This window comes from Trematomus bernacchii, unplaced genomic scaffold, assembly GCF_902827165.1.
Source record: "Trematomus bernacchii unplaced genomic scaffold, fTreBer1.1, whole genome shotgun sequence".
Taxonomy (NCBI): Eukaryota; Metazoa; Chordata; class Actinopteri; order Perciformes; family Nototheniidae; genus Trematomus; species Trematomus bernacchii.
Window position 1 is genome coordinate 199,785 of NW_022987573.1, and position 24,975 is coordinate 224,759.

Here is a 24,975-nt window from a genome sequence, read left to right on the forward strand (position 1 = left end):
GTGTCAGCAACAATTTTGAATTAATTATGGTTTGTTTAACACAAATGTTTAAGTACTGAACATTTGTTTTTTAACTTGTAAGGATTTGCAGCCTTTCTTTTGAATGTAGAATGCTGATTATTGTTTTTAAGAAACAAGCAATGTAAAGACTTAACATTTTATAGGCCAAAAATCTAATCATGAAAATGGGAAGATATTTGGCTGATACATTTATAATGATGATAAGCATTATTTACTTTCTCTCCTTCTGGGTTCCCTGTCTAGATTTAGGTGTATTTGGTGCGACATGAGCCGGCCAGTGGTGACTACAAGCTGCTGCTCTGTGGCTGGAATTTGTGGAGTTAGGGAGAGGACTGGATGAGGGGAGTGGGAGGGGGGGAGAGGAGGGTTAGGACAGGCATGTCAGACTCTCTTTTCCAGCTGGTCCTGAGGGGTCAAACTGTGTGTAGATGTGTGCATGTCATGGCCTCTCATTAGGGGGTGAGACGCTGCGGCTCCAGACCCCCATGGTAGGATTGCCGGGCCAGTCGGCAGTGATCCTGCCACTTTGATGCCCTCTGACCCCCCCCCCCAACCCCCCTCTCCCCCCTGCTAGGAGGTTAATGAGCCACAGTGAGCTCTGTAGGCATGCTGTGTATGGTGGGGGCTTCAAGACGTGGTGCAAGGAACCTCTGGACCCCTGATATGGTCCCTTGCAGATCGGGTGATTTGTTGTGCATGTTTGGGTGTGGAGAACAATGTAAAGTAATTCTGAAATAAAGCAGATTATGTTCTATTGCACATCCCTGCACTTTAAACAACTTTAATGAAGAAGGAATCTTTACATTTTCAGAGAGTAAATCAGCGTTGAAGACAATATGGGACTGGTGCATTATATTGGGTTAGTGCCATTCAGCTAATTCTCCCTTTATACTGTCTGTCTGGTCCCGCGGTGGAGATTTAGCAAGTTCTGTAAACCATTATTATATCTGGTGAATGCTGTTTTCATTTGTATAAAAAACATACACATTTGAGCTTGTACCAGGCGTGTCTGACCACTTAAGGTGACACAAAATCTCTCGCATTTCAATTAGATTTACTACCTGCTATCCGTAATTATTGACCATATAATCACTGGTCTTCTTTGATTTGTTCCTCCCTCATTCCTGTTTACCTCTAACCTCTGAAAATTGACCCAGTAGTACTTCACATAGCTGAACAGGCAGTCCGACTGTAATGTGTTGTTTTGGACAAGCCTTGGCCTGCAATAAGGGAGGCATGGAAGTCCAAAACAGGTGCTCAGACTCTCTTTCTTTTTTTGTTTCTTTTCATCATTCACTCCCTTTCTCTCTTACTTCTCCCCACACCTGTTGAAGTGTGAGGACTCATGCTGGTTCAGCCAAGCAACTTAGCCCAACCTGAGCTAAGGTGGGGGAGAATTGAGTTGTGGGTAATTACTCAACTAGTATATACTTTATCTCCTTTGCCACCCCCTTCTGCCGACCCCCAGCCAGCTTTCCCTTGATGTAAAGGTGTTACTTTGGGCTTGATTGGTTGTGTGTGTTTTAGCACTGCAGCTAGTCCAAAAGGGACAGAGTGGGAGTGTGACATGGCATGTTTATAGAGCAAATGGGGAATCCCGTAATTAAACTTTTCTCTGGAATAAAAATATTACTTAAGGGTCAAATCTAAATGAGACACAAACTGTTATATTGTGGCAACAGACCTCCAGTGATAGGTTTCTGGTCTGACTGATGGCTCCGGGGGTGACGGGTGGTCTTTGCCCCCTGGTGGAGCACCTTACTGGGCCCACACTAAGCCCTCGCCCCCCGTCTGTTGTCACCATGCCGGGAATCAAGATTTACCCAGCTGTTTGGGATCTGTGTGTGTGAGTGTATGAGTTTGTCGTTAAAGTTTACTCTGCAAAAAAGCAGCTCTGTCCATTTAAAACCACATCTTTTTTAATTTACTGAAAGACATGGTTCTCGACAGGTCAAGAAAATCTAGAGATTTTTTTGTCACACCAGTGGGTAAAAAATAGAATTTCCCTGCATCCACAGGACAGCTCTTGAAAGTATTATATTCATGTCTGAGGGTTTACAGTAAATGAGTACAAGTGGTCCACAGAGAAATATAAATCTATTTTTTTAATTGATTGGTGGGTCAAGACAGACAAGGAAAAAGTCTGGACAGAGAAAGAATTCAGAGTTTGACTTCGATGATAGGCATGATACTGTAGACCAACATCAGCAGACCACATACCCTTATTATTGGCACGGGTCAAAAAAACAATTGACAACCTATTTTGAAAAAAGACAAATGAATGAATCAAGTTTGATCTCTCATTGTCTTGAATATATGATTATATTGTATATTCACAATAATAAATGGTATAATTTGAAATATTGTTGTTTTACATTTTGGCTTATTGCACTTTGATTATTCTGCAAATAACAACATTAACTGCAGCAGTTTTATTTACTTTACAGAAATAAATGTGCACATATCCAGCTGTGAATAACAGTCGAGTGATATCTTTCCAGTTAAACTGAGTATGATACATCTGCTTTAAGGTAAGATTCCAGTGTGTGTGTGTGTGTGTGTGTGTGTGTGTGTGTGTGTGTGTGTGTGTGTGTGTGTGTGTGTGTGTGTGTGTGTGTGTGTGTGTGTGTGTGTGTGTGTGTGTGTGTGTGTGTGTGTGTGTGTGTGTGTGTGTGTGTGTGTGTGTGTGTGTGTGTGTGTGTGTGTGTGTGTGTGTGTGTTATTGGGTGGCTGTCATGTGGGAATCCTCTCAGAATTCTCTGCAGGGTGTTGTTTTCTTTGGGTTTAGAAAAAAAACAAGCTTTCAGGTAATGACTTCAGTGTGTTTTTATTTCATTTGTGTGTCACCAAGATCCGTTTCAAACTATATAGATTTACCAGGTGGAACTGCTGTCTTCCATGAATGCTAGGTAGCATCCAAAGTGTACTGCAGTGATTTTCAATAGATGTCGCCTGTCTGTAAAGCTGGTGTATGTGTGTGTTTGTGCTTGTTTGGGCACATGTGCGTGCATGCATGCCACCCGGGACTCCTCTCATCTGGTCGGGCCCTCTAGCTGGTAATCTGAGCATAGAGATTAGAAAGAAAAACAGCAGAGAAGAATGTCTTTGGTTGAGCCAGCGAGGAATTTACAATGGCCTTCAGGCTGCTTTGACCTCACCCTCCCACTCTCTCTCTCTCTCTCTCTCTGTCTCTCTCACACACACACAAATACCCAAAGGAAAATTAATATTTCTATAACTCAGGTCTCATTTCATAGTTTGGGACATTCTCTTTACCTGTTATGAAATAATCTTACAATAGTTAAGATCTAAGGATGTAGTCTGGAAAAGAAGCCCAAAAACCAGAGCACCAGTCTATATGATCTGAAAAGTTATAAACAAACCCTAAAGTTAAAACATAGTATATACTGTATATTTGTTTGAACTTTATCAAAGGTGGCAGATCTGCCGTGTTGTAATCTTTATGTTAGAATTATTTAAAAGCTCATAATGAAATCTGAGGAATGTTTTCAATAGCATTTTTGTGAATTTAAATTGTTTGTTTGTAAAGCTTTCTTCTTTCTTTGTTACTCATTTATAGTTTACTGTTTTATTTTATCATTTGCTGCATTAAAAGCAAATGTAATTCTAAAGAAAAAAGTAAAATAAAATTCAGGGCGGTATGGATTTCAGTGATATTTTAATACAGACACATTTATTTCGTTTTTTGTTTGTATTGTTAAACAGTGTTTTATTTTTCAACAATGTAAATGTCTGTGCTATGTTTTAAATATTTTTTTGAACAAAATATTGAATGACAATACGTCATTGTATCTTGAATAAAGGTAAAGGAGTAACATATCAGAATTATTCTTGCAATAGATACAATAAATACTACCCAAATATCATGCAATGACAAAGTAGATAATAAAATAAGATGATGTGTTTCAGATACTCTTGGCTTTTTCACTTGTAACTACAGTACTTTAAAATACTTCTGTAAAGAGAAATAAAAAAGGCTCAAAATTGGAAGGATATAAAAAAAAAAAGTGAATTCATTATTTGAACATTTCTCTAGCTATGTGATTTCATTAATAGTTTTCTTGTGTAAGAGTTAAATAATCCTAAAATATGTATATGTATGTACAGCTATTATAAAAGTGTCCATCACATGCTACTGAGATACATTTTGTGAAATCTTAACCTTTGTTTTGCTCTTTTTTGAATGTAGTGATTATTACATCTCTGACATCTTGGTGGGATTGGTGAGTGAAATCCTCATGAGGAATATTGAGCCTAAACTTCAGAAAAAAGAATCTGTTGTTGTTGGACATGGAGAGAAGAAGTACCTTTGATACTTTCCCATCTGTTGCCACAGGGATGCACTTGTCTGAAGCGGCTGTCCAACAGCTTGCAGCGATGTCACCGTGTGGGCAGAGATGTTGCAAGATAGGAAGTATGGAGCGGACGCTTCGATGGAGTTTTAGTTTCAGAGGGACAGCTGTGTGATTATTCAAGACAAACTGGCTGCCAGACCACCTGATCTGATCCCCTCTCGCTCCGTCACAGCCCAGCAACCTGCCTTCCTCCCAGACAAACCTTAGCCAGTGTGTGTGTGTGTGTGAGAGAGAGAGAGATACAGGGAGAGGAGGGGTATCCAGGCCTTTGCACAGACGAAGGGGACAGGTGTTAGGGACAGGAGGTGCCGTGTAGCCCGGGGGCGTGGTCAGGTGGTGACACACCTGTCCCTACTTGCACAAGAGGGTCTAGTTTCACACACACACCGACACACACACACACAGCATGCACATCAGCTTGACCATGTGTTCTGATATGCAACCAACTAGCCTCTTGTGCAATGTGAATCTGCTCTCCATGACAAATGAAGGCCGATTTTTGTTATGCCAAAAAAAACATTGCTAAGCTCAACTCTGTAGCAAAGTAATGTGATCATGATGTGAGAGGTGAGGGGACAGTCAGCAGTAGACATGCAATACAAGGCTCAACGTGGCAATTTGATTACCGTGAAATATTTTGTGTGACAAAGAGAAAGTGGCAGCGAGTCTGTGGATTTGATTATTTATTGTTCTCAATGCAAGGTGGCTTAAGTGTCTTCATGCATTCTGTGGATCGTTGTGATTTTCAATGGAAGAAATAGGAAAATAGTTCCACAGCAAGTCAACAGTTTGCTCTCTTTGCAGACTCCTCTAGAACGTTTTTGGATTGAAGAGACCACAAATGAAACAGCTGCTTCTGTGTTGTTTATTCCAGCAGAACATTAAGTATACTCAATCGATGAAGCAATCCTTTAAAACTGTAAATATAGAGGTCAAAATCAATGCAGAAACGGCAGAGATATTGTAGTTTTTTATTCCATTATACTTCTTCTCGTCACGCAACCCCAGATTTGAGTAGTTCTTCACCAGACTTTCATGTATATCTGCTCAATATCTGCATTAATCCAATCTCAGTTTTATATTAATTTTCTAAGAGTCCAATACAATTGAAGGTCCCTTTAGAAGAGTGTAAGTGGACACCAGTGTGGCACATGCAGTGTTTCTGTAAAACCTTTGAGATGGGGGAGATAGGCGTCTGGCCCTGGGGGGTGTGGATTTCAGGCAGGTGCATTCGCCTGCCCTGCAGCTCCTCAAGGGACAGGACGGGACAAGACGGGAGGAGGAGGAGGAGAGGGGAGGCAATCTGTGCTCTCTGCAGTCACCCTCGCACAAACTCTAGATCCCCAGCTCAAAGACTGATCCCCACCCGTCTTGGCCCCCTTTACCCGACGCCTCCTCCCTCACTCCCTACAATATCCTTCATTGACTGGAATGCGTCGGAACAATAGAACTGTCCCGGTCCTTTGGCTGGCGCCCCCCTGGGCCCACACAGGCCCTGACAGGATGACAAAAGTGCACCTTGCACCTCTCCGCACCACCAGCAGCACCCTGGGGGCGAATACCTGAATACCTGAGGTAAATAAGAGGGAGAGAAAGAATGACACAACATGAGGCAAGAGAGAGAAATATGAGGGATAACTGAAGAGTGCAACACGGACTCATTTAGAGGTCCAAGCTAAACAGCAGCACTCTCCTCTCATATTATTACAGTTCACAGTGTCACTCTTTTTTGTCTTTTTTGACGCCTGCTTTATTAGCGACATCTCCCCCTAGTATGTACTCTTCACATGTTGCTCTGTCAGTACTCATGTCATGACTTGCTGGCCACTGCCTAGCTCCCTCTGTGTGTGGTTTGTGCACATTCGGCACTGACACTCCCTTTACTGCACTGTATTTAGCCCTAGTTAGCTTAGAGTAGATGCCAATGACATTTCTTAGTTTGCAGGATATCACTGACTGAATTGTATTAACCAACAGCTCTCTGTAAATCAAAGCCATGAGAGTTTGCTTCCAAGCAATCCGTATATTTCACAGACTCACCCCTCTCTCTGTCTCTCATGGGGGAAGGTGTGCTAATCTGTGAAATCAAATGTGGTAAGCGTCACATTACGACTGATGCAACCACAGTTACTTTGCTCTGCGCAACAAATGTGTGCTGTAAGGTCATGATACTGGAACAAAGGCTCTGGAAAGTAAAACAACTTTTAACCTCAAACTGCTGTAACCCCATGGGAAACAAACAGCTAAAGAGTTGATAAAATAGCAACTTTGTGGAAAATGTATGTCCTCCAGTGTACCACAACACAGTAGACCACACAGTCTCACTTTCTGTTGCACTGTATAACATTAATCAGATAAAGCATCCTTTTACAAGATGGCAGGACCCTGCAAGATCATATTCCGAGATTTGTGATATTCCAATGACATGTAGTACCTCTATTTGTACACATGTGTATGATTTTAAGTGTGGATTTTGAAAAAGAAATCCGATCATTTAATTAAGAAATAAATGTAGAGGCCACAACCATTGCAAATACTCCATTACAAGTTAAAATCCTGCATTCAAATTTAGATCTCACTTGTTTAGGAAATACTGGTTTTAATATGTGAAATTAAAACAATTTAAAGTAACTAAATCTGTCAGATAAATGTGGTGGAACTGTAGTATTTTCTTGGAAATGTGGTTAAGTAAATGTATAAAGTATTGTTAAATGTTACATTACACTCAAGTTAAAATGCATACATTCAAGTTGTAAGTTGTATGCTGACTGATCTTAACAGTAATGTGATGAAATACAACATCTTTCACCTTTTTAACATATACCCCAGCATTTTTATCCAAGCATGGCCTGCTTCTCCATTCATGAGAAAATATTTATCATATTTATTAAACAGTCTCCATATCCCTTTTTAAAACAGTTTGCAAGGTTCATTATGGGAAGACCGCATTTAAACTGTCCCTTAATGCACCGGAAACCTGCATGTATGCAGCTCTGAATGGTGCTAGCATGGAAACCTCTGTTACACACAACACATCTCATCTGTTTACCCTCCTGTCCCTTTATGGCTCATCCTCTACCCTCTGACCCTGTGGGACAGAGAGGGTCTGTGTTTAGGAGGAAACACAGCACCAGCCACATAACACACACAGTCACACACACACACACACACACACACACACACACACACACACACACACACACACACACACACACACACACACACACACACACACACACACACACACACACACACACACACACACACACACACACACACACACACACACACCCTTAAAGAGGGACAGCAGGAGTGGGAGGTGGGCAGGAAATGCCGTGTACCCCCTCCTAGAGACCATATCCTGTCCTTGGGTGAAACTAGTTTATTTGTCCAGAGATGTGAGGTCTTTGTGCATCCATGTTGGCGTGCATGTGATAGGACTTTATGAAGACTTCCAGAGTTGGGGAAAAAGTGCAGTGACCGTATGTCTCAGCCTTCAAATGCCATTGATGAAGTCTACATTGCAACATGTGGCATTCCTCAGCTAATTCTACTCCCTACTGATTTGATAAATGTCCTGCGAACAGAAACATTCATTTTTCACCAGACACCAGTCTCCCTGATTGCTTCGTCTTCTCCTCCTCCCATTATCATCTTCTTATCCCCAGTTCACCCTTTCCCTCAAACAGCTATGCTATTAGTTTGTGTGGTCATTTCATACGCGCTGGAGAAATGTTGTCAGCCTTTATCGGTTTCTGTGAGTTTTTCTTTTAAAATGTATTTTAAAGGATGAGTAAGTCCAGCCCCAGCAGAGGATGTTTGTGATGAAGCTTTGGGCAGTGACAATGTCTAAGAGGGTTTGAAACTTTAACCCAGTGACTTCACCTTCTTGGCTCTAATTTGTGATTCAGCTCTGCATCTCTGCCAGCTCTGATTTCAGCAACGTACTGTACCCTCTCTACTCCACAACGTGGAGCACTATGAACCACTCAGAGACACCCACTAACACACTCATACATCCGTGTACACACAAACAGCTGTAGCCCCAGATGCTTCATATCAGCACTTTTTTGGAAGAGCTGTGTTTATACAAGACTTCCAGTCAACTTCCTGCATCCCAAACATTACCTCAGATGCATACACTGAGAGCTGAGAAAACTGCAATTTCAGGAAAAAAATGGTTTCATTGTTGACATGCAGCACTTCTTCCTATTGCTATAAATGAAGAGGAAAGTTTATGCTGTCCTGTAATCTGTTCTGTTACACACATGCGAAGCCCCACTTACCACTCTTCACAGGATCAATGTTTAGAGAGAGGCTTATATTTTCTGTTTCCAAGATGACGGCACTCTAAAACAAAATAAAACTCATCCGGCTGCAAACTGTCAAACATCAGCTTTTCTGTACACAAAACCAAAGTAGAATTAATGAAGCTAGCTCCAAGGGCAGAGTTCACTGGAATATCTGCAAAAATATATTTTTCATTGTTTCCGTTTACTACAGTGAGGCAATAATGCTTAGCCTATACATTCTTTCCATGGGAATAACTTGTCAGCAATTGAAACAAATGGCAATCCCCTTTTCTTTATAATAAGGTCAGCATAACATTATTTCCTGTTGCAGGAAAATGACATTGTTACTTTGACTGAAGAGCGGAGTGCAAGGACAGCAGACAGAGCGGCCACTCTGTTAGATGGCAGTATTGTATGTCTGTCACTAATGGCTCAGGAATGTTACATTAGTCAGGGGCTGCATGCGTGACGCTGCGAACATTAAAACACTTTGAGGGGACCAATATGATATCAGACACGCACACACACACATACACTATAAAAGAAAGGTGACAGGTCCAGTGATCTCATTGCCTCAAAGCTACAGAGTGATCGAGGGCCTCCTCCTCCGCAAACCAGAAAAATGTCCCCCCTGAAAGGTGTCAGAGTTAAATTTCAAAGGGCCGAAACATCAGAAATATCTGTTTAGTTGCATGTTTTTGTATGAATTTGTGCAAGTTGAGTTTAGAGAGAATTGAATAGAACCTAACTCCATGGCAGTATTTGACACTTGTGTCTTCTCCATCTTTTAAATCATCCAGCCCTGCTGCCCCTTCTCTGTGCCCAGCATATCTGCCACTGTCGGCAGTTCAAACAAAGCTCAGTCGCCCGTGGCCTGCTTCTCTGACTCACTGACTGCGTAGGTGTTCAGCAGCTAAATGACTCTCATCTCTCACTTCAGATCACCTATAGGCAAATAAATGAAAAATCCCCCATGATCAAAGTGAAACTCTTTATTCAACATGTCTATGTGTGTGTGGCTGTCATGCAGCCTTTCGGGTGCCGTTTACATTGGGCAAGCTAAGTCATGCAATCTGATCCCAGGCTTTCTGAGAGCCCCGTCTAACCCCCCTCACAAACACACACGGGCATCCACCTCTCATCACAGGAAACGTGTTGTTACCTCACTAAGACATGCTGGCGTCAGTGTGTGTGTGTGGGTCAGGAGGGCAGTGGGGGATTGTAGACACATTGCTGCCATATGTGCACCCTGCACCCTCAGCTGGGCTCATGAGCACAGACTTCCTCCTACAAGTTCCTACAAGGTAACAAGAGTGTAACCATTACAGAGCAGATGGCTGCACAGTGAGTGGATCAGTGTCAGTCCTAAAGTTCTGCTATAGCTGACTCTCTGGGGTCTATTAGTTGGTCTTGAGCCTGAGATTTCGGCTCACACAACAGAACGAATTTCCAAAGACAATTTTATTCTGTGAGATTTGCCCTCTGGGGATTTATTTTTTGCTCAGCATCCTCGCCTTCTATATGTCTGATCCCTATAACCCACCTGCAGTCGCTCCCTGCCCCCTCCTCACCTCTCTAGCATGTGTTGTCCGTGTGTTTCTGTCTGTGCGCTGACAGCCCGGCAGGTGTGTGCAGGTGTTCCCCCGATCACTCACCATCACACACACCTGTCCCCGCTCCACCTAACACACACACACTCACACAGCTCCATCTTCCCATTCAGAAACTGTCATGTCTGTCCTGATGAACTCATTTAGAGTTGTGAGTTAATACAATGCCCGTTGAAACACTAATTCATCAGTACGTCCACAGCAGGTTTTTTTTAAACAAAGCTTTTATTTACATGTGGCAGAAAAAGGCACAGTATTAACATTTTGCATGTTGAAGAAAATAGTTGATAAAAACAGAATCATTGAATCATTCAAGAAACATGTGTCTAAATAAAAAAAGATCACGTAGACTTTAAAATGACAATAACCCAGTTGTGTTTTTTGGTCAAGTTTAAGTGGTCCTTTCACATCCCATTAAACACAATGAGTATGTGGAAAGTGTTTGTGGTGTTGGGAGGGGCGAGTGGACAGTCACCTGTCGTCGAGGTCACAGCTAACACTTCTCTCAGCGCCCGGCCTTCACAGTACACCATACACAGACAGCTGTCTCAACACACACACTTGCTCATATACACACACACACACGCAATGTATGTATAGTATGGTGAGGAATGACATCCCCGCATACACACAAACACACCCCGGCAGCTGCAACATGGCCAGAGTCCCGGACCGGCCGGCACCGACTGAGTTTCCTGGGAATTAACTGCATGTCCAGCTGCCCTCAAATCAAACACAGTTGACAGAACACAGTAGTGATGAGCTGCAGATTCCAACATGACATTAAAAAAAAAAAAATCTACCTACATTGTCCTGAAAAAGGCACTTGATAAGTATTTTTTATAAAAAGCAACAGTCCTCCATCATGGCTTTAAAGTCCTCTGTCCTTATTGGCTGTAATCAGGGGGGGAATCAAAAGTTTCAAATGGCTCATGGGAACAGTTCAGGGTGGGAGTCTATGAGGCCGGGCAGCACCCTGAGGCGGTGTGTTTGTGCAGCAGGGACATGCGACTGAAGGTCCGCGAGCAGGAGCCACACTGGTACTTCTTCACCTCTGAGTGGGTCTGCAGGTGGGCACGCAGGTTGGAGCGATCAGCAAAGGCTCGGTTACAGTGTTGACAAGAGAAGGGGCGCTCACCTGGTGAAAAGAGAAGACTGTTAGCATCAGGAATACACTTAATTGACAGGCCTAAAAGGTCTGTCCTCTGGTCATTGTTTTTCAAATGATCTACAGATAACCAACAAAAGAGCAGGAACACTACCCTAACTTAATGCAGATTTGCCTTTTTTCATGCGCAACCATTGTGAGGCAGAGATTAGATTGGGCCATGTGAAGCAATAACATTTGCTCACATATCAGGAGATATCAATGAATATCAATGAGCACAAGGTGCAACCAGTTGTTACATTTACAAGTCAAAATAGCTTGGAAATCAATGTGACTACTCTGACATACGTTTGTTTTGTTGCATACCTGTGTGTGTGCGGATGTGTCCTCTAAGAAGCCACGGTCTGGAGAAGGCCTTGCCGCAGGTGAGGCACACGCAGGGCAGAGTGTGTGAGCGAATGTGCATTTTCAGGGCTCCCAGGCTGGTGTACTCCTTGGGGCAGTGTTTGCAGTGGAAAGCCGGCCGTGTAGAGACCACAGTGGGCAGAGTGGGCGTTTGCTGCTGTGGAGAACAGTGGGTCTGATGGTGGGACAGTGCAGAGAGGCTGGTGTAACTCTTACTGCAGTGCAGACAGTGGAAGATGTGCTGGATGATGTCTGGGCTGGGAGGATCTGACGTGCGCCCGCCATCCTCCTCCTCCTCACTGCTGCTGCTGCTGCTGCTGCTGCTGCTGCTACTGCTAGAGGGAGAGCTGCTGAGGTCCAGAGGGCCAAGTGGTGAAAGGGCCGGAGAAACAGGGGTGATGGGGGACAGAGGGGCAGGCAGGGAGTCCATGCTGCTGAAGAAGGGGATGGTGGGGTAGCAGGTGAGGGCGGAGCTGTTGTTCTGCATTGGAAGTTCAGCCCTTGGAAAGCTTTCTGGGACAAAAGCTGGCAAAACAGAGAAAAGGAAGTCAGGTGGGTTGTAATGAACAGATAATCTAATTAAGCCCTAAAACTTGTTTTCATTGGGTGTCTTATTACAACTTGAAGTGTAACCCTGACTTTTACATTTCCACATTTGTAGGTGACCAGAAACACTTGTTTAGCACAGAAGAAGCAATCTGGATAAATATCCATCTTATCTGCCACAAAAGGGGCTGTTCTGCATCTGAAGGTAACTTTATAAAGCTCTCGTTTCGTTCTGACAGTGATTCACTTAACATGTCAAGTAAGGAAATCAGTGAGGAAATTAAACCTTACCTGTTTGGCTCTCAAGATAACTCTCCCTGTAGTAGGGTTTTTTGCTGGAAAAATACTTCTTGACTAAAAAAGAACGAGGCATGGTGATGTCTGGCTTCACCGATTAATTAAAAATCAAAAAATTCCCACGGCAGGAAGGCACAGGTCCAATGATCTCTTCTTAGGGTCGGAGCAGATTCCTGTCGGTCAGGGAGAAATCGCTTGGAAAGACAAGTCCTCTGCTACGGTTCAATGTAGCTTGTTGTCAGGGATTACAAAGTTGCCTCCTCATATAGTGAGCAGAGGGGAGAAGCGGCGGGGTGGTGGGCAGGTCTCCGCCCAAAGACACACCCCGTGTGTGAGGAAGCTCACCACAGGTGCCCAAAGAGCCAAAAGCTGTAGCCGAGCGCCAATCTAATTGTGCATTTCACGGCTGTAATGGCTCCCTCTTTATTTACAGACATAATCCTTTTGCCATTACATTTGAATAGATTACTCTGAATTAAAAGTCAGGTTCGGCCAAAAATGATTTTTGTAGCCTAAACGTCTTGAACAATGTTAAATGCGCACAGGCATGTGTTTTCAATTTGGAAACAAAATAGACAGCATGCACGATAAACAGTTCCTAATTCAAATCAGGATTATATATTCTTAAAGCCCTTCTTACACCTTGTTCATAACTCGTATGTGTCCATTCCTTTACAATATGTGTCATGACAAACTGAAGCTACAGCGTCCTCTGTTGGCTCATAATTTAATTTACAAATGAATCTCGGGGTAAGGTGTTACGATATACGGTGACACATTTATAAACACACACAAACACACCACCAGAATAATGGTGAAAATGTGCAAAACAAATTATTAAAAATAGGTTTAGCAGAAGCTGATTAATTTGGATAAATCGTCTCTGCGCGAGTGGGGGAAATATGTGAAGTGAATATATTATTCGAACATATTTGTTTTTGATGGCGATTTATCTCACATTTTGAAATGAGTTTTAGAGCATTTAGACCTATTTACTGAAACGTTATGATGGCTCTTTTGTGTGGCTGTGCCTTGAGGCTTTACGCACCCTGTTGAGGTGGAGACATTTTGGAGAAGTTACAGGAAACAAACGGTCTGTGTCTTTTCTCCCATCAACAGCATAAGGCGCTCAGTTCATCATGAGGCATCCTCTTTCTCAGCCTCTCTGCGGGAGTTAAGAGCACTCAGATAAAGGAGGCGCTGTTCTCCAGTTTGCGCACAGCACGGTGTGATGTAAAATTAACCGAGTTGACAGGAACAATATGATAATGTCATTTAGACCCAGACAAGGACATATTCAACCTTGTGCCTTGAGGTGCCATGAAATCCAGCAGGCTAGGATAAGGCCCTTAAATGAATCGGGATCCTGTAATGTTTAATCCCTTAAATGTGCGTAAAGTTTGTGCGTAATTCAGAGCAGCTCCACACACCAAAGCCATACTTTTTTCTTTTGTCTTTATTGTTAATGTGCGAGCATCACCAGATGAATGAGACAACATGATCACAGAAGAAAAGGAACGATTGTTGTTAATCTAGTTAATTGCATATGAATTGCTCAGCCAGATTCACCCACGTTGTTTTGTCGTGTACCGTTTGAATTAGATGTATTATCTTTCCGTTTTACTTTCTGACTAGCCCACGTGTCGTGTATTTGTATTTAACTTCAACCATTATTCGCCGTTATTTTATCTATGAATGCACACACTGTCCTATAACATGAGATGTAAATCATCGTAATTTATTATAATGAGATGATAGACCTTTCGCCCTATAGTTGTTGTTTTTTGAACTGGTGAGCTGTTGATGCACACACCCCGTGAGTGTGAAAATCAGGTGCCAGCCATTAGACAGGAATGTCACAGTCTTTAGTGTTCCTCTTTAGCATCGCAAAGAGCCTAAAAGCTCCTCGGTGGCAGGCAGGGTGGTGGTGCGTGGAGGGGGTGTATGTATGCACCTGTCTAAAGGCGCCATTGTCACTGCATGTCCAAAAGTTCACACGTCGTTAGAGCGCTTGTTGACGCCGACGCCACGTAGACTGGAGGTCACGAGGGCAGGGCAGCAGTAAAAACAAAAAGCAAATAGCAAAGACACACGTGAAAGTAATCTGAGGTGAGGGTCTGCTACTGAGAATGGCTCTGAAAGTACAAAAAGTGTCTGGGGGCTTTATGTTAGTGTAGTATAAGAGATAAGATAAGATAGTACTTTATTGATCCCAATTTGGGAAATTGTTGCGTTGCAGCAGCATAAAAAGACATGGCATTGTACAATAAAAATTCAAGACAAGAAATAAACAAGAAAGTAGAAAATATACATGTTGAATTTAACAAGGTATTATATATACATAATTAATATGAGTAGAATATTCTAATGTTGTCTTGATGATCTGTGTTGATAAATGTATTGCTATACTCACAAAATGGCTAAATAAAACAACCACCTGACCTGAGACACACACACACACACACTGTCTAAGGCTGTATTGCAGCTGATTACACAGTTCTTCTGAGCAGTTTGTGTGTAGGGCTGACTGCAGACAATTTGTGTTACAACAGGGTGAGATTGACCTCCTGACACACAGAGGACGTGAAGACAAAGTTTTGCTGCTCAGAACAGATGTTCTCTCTTCTCTGGCCTCAGGGATGAAACAGCCGGTGTTCTCACAGAGGCTCAAACTGTCTGCTAAAACCTCTTAAAACTAAAAATAAAGTGGACGTCAAATCTAATTTAGTCTAATCTTAGGAAGGTTTTACAAAATAATTCCAATGTCAGGCAGTCCCCTTGCCATAACAAATGTGGCTCTCAATAACAATGCCTTTTAGATAAAAGAAAAACTGTCTGAGAAACATGGTTTATGATGTTAGTTCAAAAGTGGCAACATTGATTTTTGTATTCAACATATTGAAGTGCAAACAGAATTACACTGTATTGATATACATAAACAACCTCTTGCTTATTATAACCTTGTTGTGTTTTCTAATAATAAAATAAAAGCTTAAAAAGACAAAGATTAGGTCAGGATGTTACAATACAATTGCGGGCTTGTGTGAGCGTTAATGGTTAAGATAAAAGTCGCATATAAATTATTTCTCATTTAAGGGGAATCCTAAAGAGCAGGTTAGGTTAAATACATTCTGGTTTAATGTCTTGGGTTAGTCATACGGGCACAATTTAAACTCAAATAGACAGACTAGTATAGAGTTATGTCACCAGTTTGTGCTTCAAAAGAAAATTCAGGCAGTTTGTATGTGTTTGGTTTTGGCAAATCTGCTCCAGCGAAGGCTGTTGGGAAGCCGTTTAACCTTCTTCTGTGAAAATGTCCTCTAAAACAGATATATTTTCAGTTGATATCCGTCACTTGTATAACCAAAGAACAACAATTCAAAACTGATAGGGTGGCATATTGAAAACTCAAATGTTACTGAATTAATTGATCAAATGTGTTGGTTCAAGATAAATCTAAGGCTATTCTTAAAGAAACAGGTTTACAAAGTTGATTTTGACAAGAATAGAATGGGGGAAACAAATGTGTTCCATGTTGCATTTGATTCAATCGTGTATGTTCCAGAACTGTTTAATTATTTATAATATACCACCTTGTGTATGTGTTTTGTGTAGTTGTTGGATTGATTGAATTTCATTACATTTCTCATCTAAGTACCCTAGAACTGCTCCAACAGCAACAAACAGGTAAATCGGACAATTATTTCAGAGAAGATTTCAAATATACGCTTATTCTGGATTCAATCTCTTTTTCACTTCATCATACTCCACTTTTTGATTTCTCCAAACTCAAGAAATTACATCATCCTCTTTCATCTGCTGGTACCTGAACATGTGATTTTCTTCTAGATCCATATATAGTTTTAATTCCTCCATAAAGAGGAGTTTGGATGAGGGAGTGAACATACTAAAAGTCCCCACAAGAAACAATGTTAAAATAAATGTCCCTTTTTATTGTCCTTGACAGTGAAGCTGTGATTTAAGGTGGCGGAGGGGCAGTGAGCAAATTGTGCTCCAGTGTCCTTTCATCTGAATGAAAAGAAGCCAACTCCCAAACACCCATTGTGATTATACAAATGTTTTTTGCTCAAGTGACAAGTACACAAGTGCAGCTTAAAGCCATGTTTTACATTTGAAAACCCCTGGCCAATAGCCCTCGAACACTCAGGTGCATGGTTGTCATTCAGTCCATTCAGAGGACAGGCAATGGTCACTTTAGCACATTTGCATTTGATGTTTATGACTGACTCGCCTTTGTGCATGTGATAAATCAAATTCCAACATGTCGGTCACAGTGTTTGATTGTGACGATACAGTTCATTTTCATTTCATTTCGAACCTTTATTTATCCAGGTTGTATCCCATTGAGATCATTGATCTCTTTTTCAAGGGAGACCTGCTCAAGTAGGTTCCACATGAAACATAAAAACATAAACAGAACAACAAAAAGGACATCATACAGCATCATTACAGGGATTACAATTTACATAACTATCCACATGAACAGGTACCAACAGCTTCCGATTGAGTAGCATCCAACCGAGCTTTAAAAACATTTAGTGGCACCAGATTACTCAGTTTCCATTTCAATTGCAGACTATTCCAAGACAGTCCTAGCAGTTGGCACATTTAATAAAACCACAGCATGCGATCTCAGGCAGTAGCCACTTACAATTCGCCGTGAGATCAGGGAGTAGATGTAGGATGGAAGTTTCCCTAACATGGCTTTGTATATAAAAATATACCAGTGACTGAGCCTCCGTACAGTTAGCGAAGGCAAACCAGCCCTTGCATACAGGGTACAGTGATGGGTTAATGCTTTACAGTTTGTCACAAATCTCAGTGCACTGTGATACGCAGCATCTAACTTGACCAGCCAATTGGCAGGTGCATTCATATAAATCAAATCACCATAGTCCAGCACAGGTAAAAAGGTCACAGTGACTAGCCTTTTCCTGGCCTCAAGCGAGAAACAGGACTTGTTCCTGTAGAAGAAAGCTAGCCTAACCCTCAGTTTTTTAAGCAGGTTATTGACATGACGTTTAAAAGTGAGACAGTCATCAAGCCAGATACCAAGGTATTTGTAACAGGTAACCACTTCAAGTTTTATTCCTTGCGTAGTTACAATATCTAAAACAGGCTCTGGTGTCTTTTTAGCTTTTGAAAAGAGCATTACCTTGGTTTTATCAACATTTAAAAGAAGCTTTAGTTCAGAGAGCTGAGTCTGAATAATGTTAAAAACAGCTTGCAATTCAACAACAGCCTCCTTAATGGAGGGACCTGCACAGTACATAACGGTATCGTCCGCATAAAAATGTAAGGTTGCTCCATCGACATTTTCACCTAAACTATTGATGTAGATGGAGAATAAAAGTGGACCTAAAACAGAACCTTGAGGAACACCATTAGTAATGTTTAACCACTCAGAAGACAGCCCATCAAAATGAACACATTGGGACCTTTCAGAGAGGTAGTTCACAAACCACCCCACTGCATGGCTGGATATGCCAATACTGACCAGCCTCTGCTTCAAGATGCGATGATCGACGGTATCAAACGCTTTGGAAAGGTCAATAAATAGAGCTGCACAACTCTGCTTATTATCTAAAATACTCGCCACATCATTCACCACTTTCATTGTGGCAGTGATGGTGCTATGTTGCTTTCTGAAGCCTGACTGATGTTTAGACAGGATGTCATTTGTACATAAAAACACCTTTACCTGTTCACTCACTAGGCGTTCAAGAACCTTAGCCAGAACTGATAATTTAGAGATGGGCCTATAATTATTTAATAAAGTGGCCTCCCCACCTTTTAGTAGAGGCAGGACATACGCTGACTTCCACAATTTTGGAATTGTGTTTGTGCTGAGGGAGAGGTTATGCAACAGTGATGCTCATGTTGACTCTGAAAGAAAATGAAGAGTTTGTGTCCTAGATATATCAGTACTTGTCATGGTGTTTCTAATGTGACTACATTTCCCCATGCTCTTTTACCACAACGTTTCTGTTGTCTAAATGTCCGTGTGTTTTTGTTTATTCATATGAACTAGAGAGTGTGTGATGTGTTTGTGAGTGTTGCCCTGCAGTTCAGAGGTCCATCAGCTCAGCAGGAGGGAGATAAGATTATCCCTCTGGAATGCAGAGCTGCTCGTATGGACACACACTCCTACACACACGCTCCAGTGGTCTGTACACACTCACTGTTAAAGTATGTCAATGAGACACAAAAACATGTGATTATTTAGTGGAAATCTATCCCGATGAATGCTTTGAGGAGGAGAGAAGCATCCAACATGACCTGCAGATTGGAGTGGGGTCTCCCCGTCTGCTGCTTCACCATATGGTTTATTCATTATTTATTTTGCTGAGTAGGTTATGCAATAGAATGGTTATTGCAAACACAATCTTATATAATTTCAGAAACAGTAGATTCTATTTATTCCCATCAATTTTTCAACCCTGTCAATTTTTTCAAACCTGCTCCCACAGACAAAAATTCACTGGTTTCTATATCCAGAAAAAAACTATTCAAGGCATATAAAAATCTTCTTTTCTTGAAAGAAAATAATGAAAATTAAATGTAAGGTCAAATTAATGTTTTTTTGATTAACAGAAAATGTAGTACATTTTGAACTTTGTATAAACAGATTTTGTTTAATTTGTATTTCTTACAGACTTGTAATCTACTCATGTGAGTATATAACATTTAATTTGCACCTAGTATGGAAATGTTTGTTTTCTTTTTAGTCGGGTTTTTTCTTTTGTAAAAGTTTGATATATTTGTGTGTGTGTGTGTGTGTGTGTGTGTGTGTGTGTGTGTGTGTGTGTGTGTGTGTGTGTGTGTGTGTGTGTGTGTGTGTGTGTGTGTGTGTGTGTGTGTGTGTGTGTGTGTGTGTGTGTGTGTGTGTGTGTGTGTGTGTCTTATCTGGACATATATTGCAGTCCATCCACAGGCACCCTTTGATATGGCACTTTTAAAGGTTATCTAATGGTCAGATGTTTGAGGTGAGTGAGGCTCACCCTCTTGGAGATACTACAGGCAAGAACACTTTCTGCACAATTTGAAGGAAAAAAAAGGTTGTTTATTTAACTTTATTAAACATTCTGATATGACTTCCTCCCAGGAAAGTTTTTTTACAAAATGATAGAACAATTAAAGTAATCATAACACAACTCACAAGTCACTCAAATATAATCAATAGTAAAGATGGTTGGAGTTTAAAAAATTAAACTAACCATAATTCCCTAAAAGTCATCACTAATCTGCTTGTAACTGTAGAGATCTTTTATTTCAAAACTCCTGTATAATTCACTGATTTAGATCAGGATCATTTTCGGTAAAGAAAATAACTAAACTATGATTTGGCGCCACCCACTGGTCACATGGTGAATTCACATGCACTTGGATTATTTTGAGACTAACCACAAGGGGGCGATCAAAGACCAACAATGACCCTGTTAATGGGGTTTCCAGGTCAGTGGTTAAACCAGAAGTCAGTACAATAGCAGAAATTGAGCTTTAGTGAAATAAAACCGGCAACACACACGCACACACAAACACAAACACACACACACACACACACACATACACACATTCACACACATGTACACACACACACACACACACACACATACACATGTACACACACACACACACACACACACACACACACACACACACACACACACACACACACACACACACACACATACACACACACACACACACATACACACGTCATTGGAAAATTAAAGAGACTAGACACTAAGGAATGTGTGTGTTTTGCCAAGCCCTGAAGATGGAAAAGGGCAACAATGTTTTCTGTAACCGTGCATGACGTAACATATCCACATCGAACTGTGTGTCTGATGACTCAGCAACCAAACCCTCAGGTTGGACAATATAATAAATACACTAAAGACTTAGTGATGCACTATGAGGAAGCCTATCAGTCACTGTGAGCATGTGAAATACACCTACGGTTTTATTTTCAGATTTTTGTTTTCTATAGTTCCACAGACAGGCCTTTCTTTAAAGATTATGTGCGCAGATTTAGCAGAACCGTTAATTGCAAGTACACCACCTTTGACCTTTTGTGTTCACACCATTAGAGTTTTATTATGCACTTTTCTAGCCCTCTGGTTTAACAGCTTCACTGCTGAATGTTGTTCTTCTCAAAGACATGAAGGTGTGCATTTTGCAATGTGAAAAGGGCTAGGTGCAGCAGGCTGTTGGAGCTTCAGACAGGAGTGACTGATGTTTCTCCTCATTTTCCACCTGAGCTTGACACCTGAGAAATGGATATGTGACATTTATGTAACAGAGGTTCATTTAGGTCATAATGTACAGACTTAGAGCATGTGGGATAAGCAGTTGCAGGCTCCTGAATAGTAGGCCCTGTAAGTGTGGGTTTGACCCTCAGAGTGGTCTTGTTTCACTGCAGATAGTGTGTCCTGCTGGACAACCAACCTGGATGGACTTGCTGAAAGCAGATGACATTACCCATGTCCGTGAGGGGTCAAGCTGACTCCATGAGTGTGTGCGGGCTGCTCTTTTTGACTTTTTACCCTATTCCGAAAGTAGCGTGGCCCCCAGGGTTTCTAAGATAAGATAAGATAAGATAAGATGGACCATTATTAATCCCAGTGGGGAAATTCAGTTGTACAAAGCAGCAACAGGGTAAGCATGAAAAACAGGACAGCAAAGATTCACACAGATTTATAAAATAAAAAATAAAATCAAGACATTTTTTTTAAATAATAATGATAATAATAATAAAAGACTATGAAATAGGAGATGAGTAAAAATAAGAGTAAAATAACTGTCAGCATATATACATATTTGGTCATCTAAGTTATAAAGTACGGAATGAGTTAAAGTGACAAGTGAAAAGTGAAAATGGACATCTGTACATATATGTCGACATATCTGTCTACATATTTGGTCTACTACTAATATATTAACATGGGTTGTGGAAACAGTGTATATTTATGTCCAGTGATTTAATTTAATTTCTTTTTCATTATTGACCCCTTGTTGTGCAGCCTGATGGCTACAGGCACAAAGGACTGTCCGAGGCGCTTGGTGCGTTGTTGTGGAGGGATGAGTCTGTGGCTGAACGTACTCCTCATCTTCACTAGCTCTGCGTGGAGTGGGTGGGAGGGGTTCTCCCACTTCTGTTCTGTTGGTATTCTCATTCTTTTCTCAGCAAGCTGTGACAGCAAACCTCTGATTTAAACATCTTCACTGCACACTGTTTTCGTTGGCAATGAACGTAAAGATCTAGTTTATGTGTCGTTTTTCGTCGGGAATGTGATAGGGTTTACAACCAATTGCTAACACTAATCACACACACATCATGTTCATTAAAAAAAACGTTCAAACCAGAAACTATGCATAACTCCAAATGATGTTCTCAAACACAACACATACTGTAAGTGCTATCTGTCTTCCCCTGATTACCCCTCAAAATGTCTTATATGTTATCTTAACTATTAAGGTATCAGAAAAGATAATTTGGTTAACAGATAATACAAAGGTTATCTTTATAACTATTAACAAACGTTATATATAAATATATATATATCAAGTTTTATATGTAAACAACTTTAATTATGCAACAATAGTATATTTTTTGATTTAAAAAAAAAATCAGCCATCATCACACACCATCAGTCATCAGATCAGAAAAAGCACATAAACACTTGATTTTTTTACTAAATATGAATGCATGTTTTTCTTTCTCCCCAGATCACTATTGTGTTTACTGCCATCTAACAGTTTATGAGGTATAATGCTATTGCAACTTCCTCTCAGACAATGGGCCAGTAAGCAAGAAGTCCCAAAAACTAAACTGAACTGTACTTGATCAAATGTGTGTTTTGTCATGTTAGATACAACTGGAAATGACATGCGCTTATATCATGTGAAAGTGTTGCATGTGAAATCAAAAGCTATATGATTTGTTAAATATGATTAAAAAGAATCATGTTTACACAATACCTCTGAAACATCTTTACCATCACATCACTATTGAAGTGAGTCAAAGATCACAAAAAGAAAATCAAAAGGTGTGGAGATGCCGGGGATTGAACCCGGGGCCTCATACATGCAAAGCATGCGCTCTACCACTGAGCTACATCCCCTACTTGAAGCAGGTGGAATGAAGAACTGGTTTTATTGCTTAGATTGCGCAACAAAAATAGTGAGCCATTGGAGGACTTGTAAGGAGAGACGAGAGTTCATTTGGATATTTTTGTTCTGACTGGAGCAACGTTATGTAATTTATGGTTGCAACTTCAGCATGATATAATACACTCAACTTTTGACCCGGCCAACAAAAGGTCTACTGTAATTTTCTCTGTGTGTGTACGTGTGTGTATGTTTGTGTACTTTAAGACATTTTTTAATGGGTTAAATCCCCAAGGGGCTCCAGCTCAAGACATTCTGAGCTACTTTTAGTTTGAGTTAGTTGGATAATTTACGTCATTGTGAATGAATGGAAAATAAGCTGTTGTATTTGTAGCTCAGTTTTCATTGATTTAATCCTTGCTCTGTGCTATTTTTAGTCTACAGGTCATGTTGTGGTTTCAGTTAGGGGACACAGCTGAGGAAGGGGCTCCTCTCCTTCCCACTTAACTTGGAGGGAGAGGAAACCTTTTACTGGGGATGTGGACCAAGGTCATAAAAGAATGAGAGAATATATATGAGCACAATATTTCAGACAGACAAAAGAGGCCCAAACTTCCTCTTCAGCCAATATACCTTAATCCTTTTCAGAATTTAAAAATAGCCTCCCTCGTTCAGTTTTATAATATCCTCCAGGGCAGCCTGAATTAGGGTCTGTCGTCCCCCTCTGGAGAGCACGGCATGTCCTCTCTCATGCTGTGTTTATCAGCACACTCTTGCCAAGGACACCACTTTCAGGCCCTGTTTGCTTAAGCCTTCTAGGGACAGACCCATGGGATGCACGCATGGCATGAAGTCTTTAATAGGGATGAAGAAAGGAACAAGAAAGAAGGAAGTAGAGAACACCTTCTCAGCGTCTGCTCTGCCTCTGTCTGCAGAAGGAAATGCACCAGCCTGCAGAGGGGTCCCCCAGGAAGAGGGAGGGACGCTGGTTTCTATCTGTGTTGTTATTGTTGTGTGGATTTGGATTGGTGACAGGAACCCACATGTTGAGTCTGTGCTGAGTAAGGAATAGTTGACAAGCATGTGGAGGGGGGTTACTTAGGGGCTGTAGACTACTGGTGGGGGAAGGATGTACAGACAGGCTGTATGCAATATGAGATGCAGGAAGAAATTCTTTATCTGAGGCCACAGACGTTTCAGTGGACAGTGCCAAATGGGAGTGACAAGGGTAGAAATAAGTAAATATACCAAAGCTAATGACATTTTAACACTGTCTATATGAGTATGAACTGCAAAATATACAGAGTATAAATATGAAATTACTTGTTGAAATGGCCACTTGGAGAGATAATTATTTATTGCATTATTAAATCAATAATACTGATGCATTTCTATGGTTGAGCTTGGGCTAGCTTTTACAACTTCATATACCATGCCTTTGGGAATTTTTATTTGAAGATTATGTTCTCAACTCATGTTCATCAATTGGTTTAGAAAATGTCTACAAAAATGACCAAGAACCATCTTGCAATTTCCCTAAAAAACAAGTTGATGTCCAACCAACAGTCCAAAGTCCCAACAATATTGAATTTTCCCATCAAAGAACCAAGCAAAGCAGCCAATCGTCAAAATTGAGAGGCTGAAACCAGTTTTTGTTTTTTTCTTAAAATGTGTCTTAATGTGGTTAATCGATTATGGAAATAGTAACCTATACATTTTGTGTCAATTCACTTATTGATAAACTACCAATCGCTTTGGCTCGAATTATTAGCATATGATTGATGATCTTAGTTTTTAGTTTGTTTCTATACTCCTCCATGAGATCTCTAAATCTGGATATTTTCTATGGAACAGGTTTTTCAGTGTTTGGTGCATGATGCCTATCAAAGTGTGGATTTTGGAGATGTAATGGTATGACATTTGGAGAAATTCTCTTATTCGCTTCATGCTTAGACTTAGACAAGCATATTCATGTTCTTGTTGTGCATCAATGACGAGTATAAAGACTGGAAATAGGAAGAAGGCCTTAACTTCTAAAATGTATAAATTGGGTTATACGATAACTATTTTTTGGCAGGTCTGACCTAGTATCTTCTGGGGCTGCTGTCTTATCATCTACCAGCAGCAAGCAAAGCAGGGGCTAAGAGAGGCCTGAGAGAAGAGAGAGAGGCCCCAAAATGTAAAGA

At 41.0% G+C, this 24,975-nt stretch overlaps 1 protein-coding gene and 1 non-coding gene across 2 annotated transcripts; both read right to left on the reverse strand.

Annotated features, from left to right (window-relative positions):
• Positions 1–10,511: 10,511 nt before the first annotated feature.
• On the reverse strand, positions 10,512–12,923 carry snai1b (snail family zinc finger 1b). Its single transcript, XM_034126392.1, has 3 exons — positions 12,650–12,923; positions 11,774–12,337; positions 10,512–11,437 (listed from the first exon to the last, which is right to left on the reverse strand). Exons 1-3 carry the CDS (start codon positions 12,729–12,731, stop codon positions 11,256–11,258), a joined length of 828 nt encoding a protein of 275 aa, XP_033982283.1. The 5' UTR covers positions 12,732–12,923; the 3' UTR covers positions 10,512–11,255.
• Positions 12,924–22,731: 9,808 nt separating this feature from the next.
• Positions 22,732–22,803, reverse strand: trnaa-ugc. Its single transcript has one exon. It is a non-coding gene; the product is annotated as a tRNA-Ala (tRNA).
• Between the last annotated feature and the right edge of the window lie 2,172 nt (positions 22,804–24,975).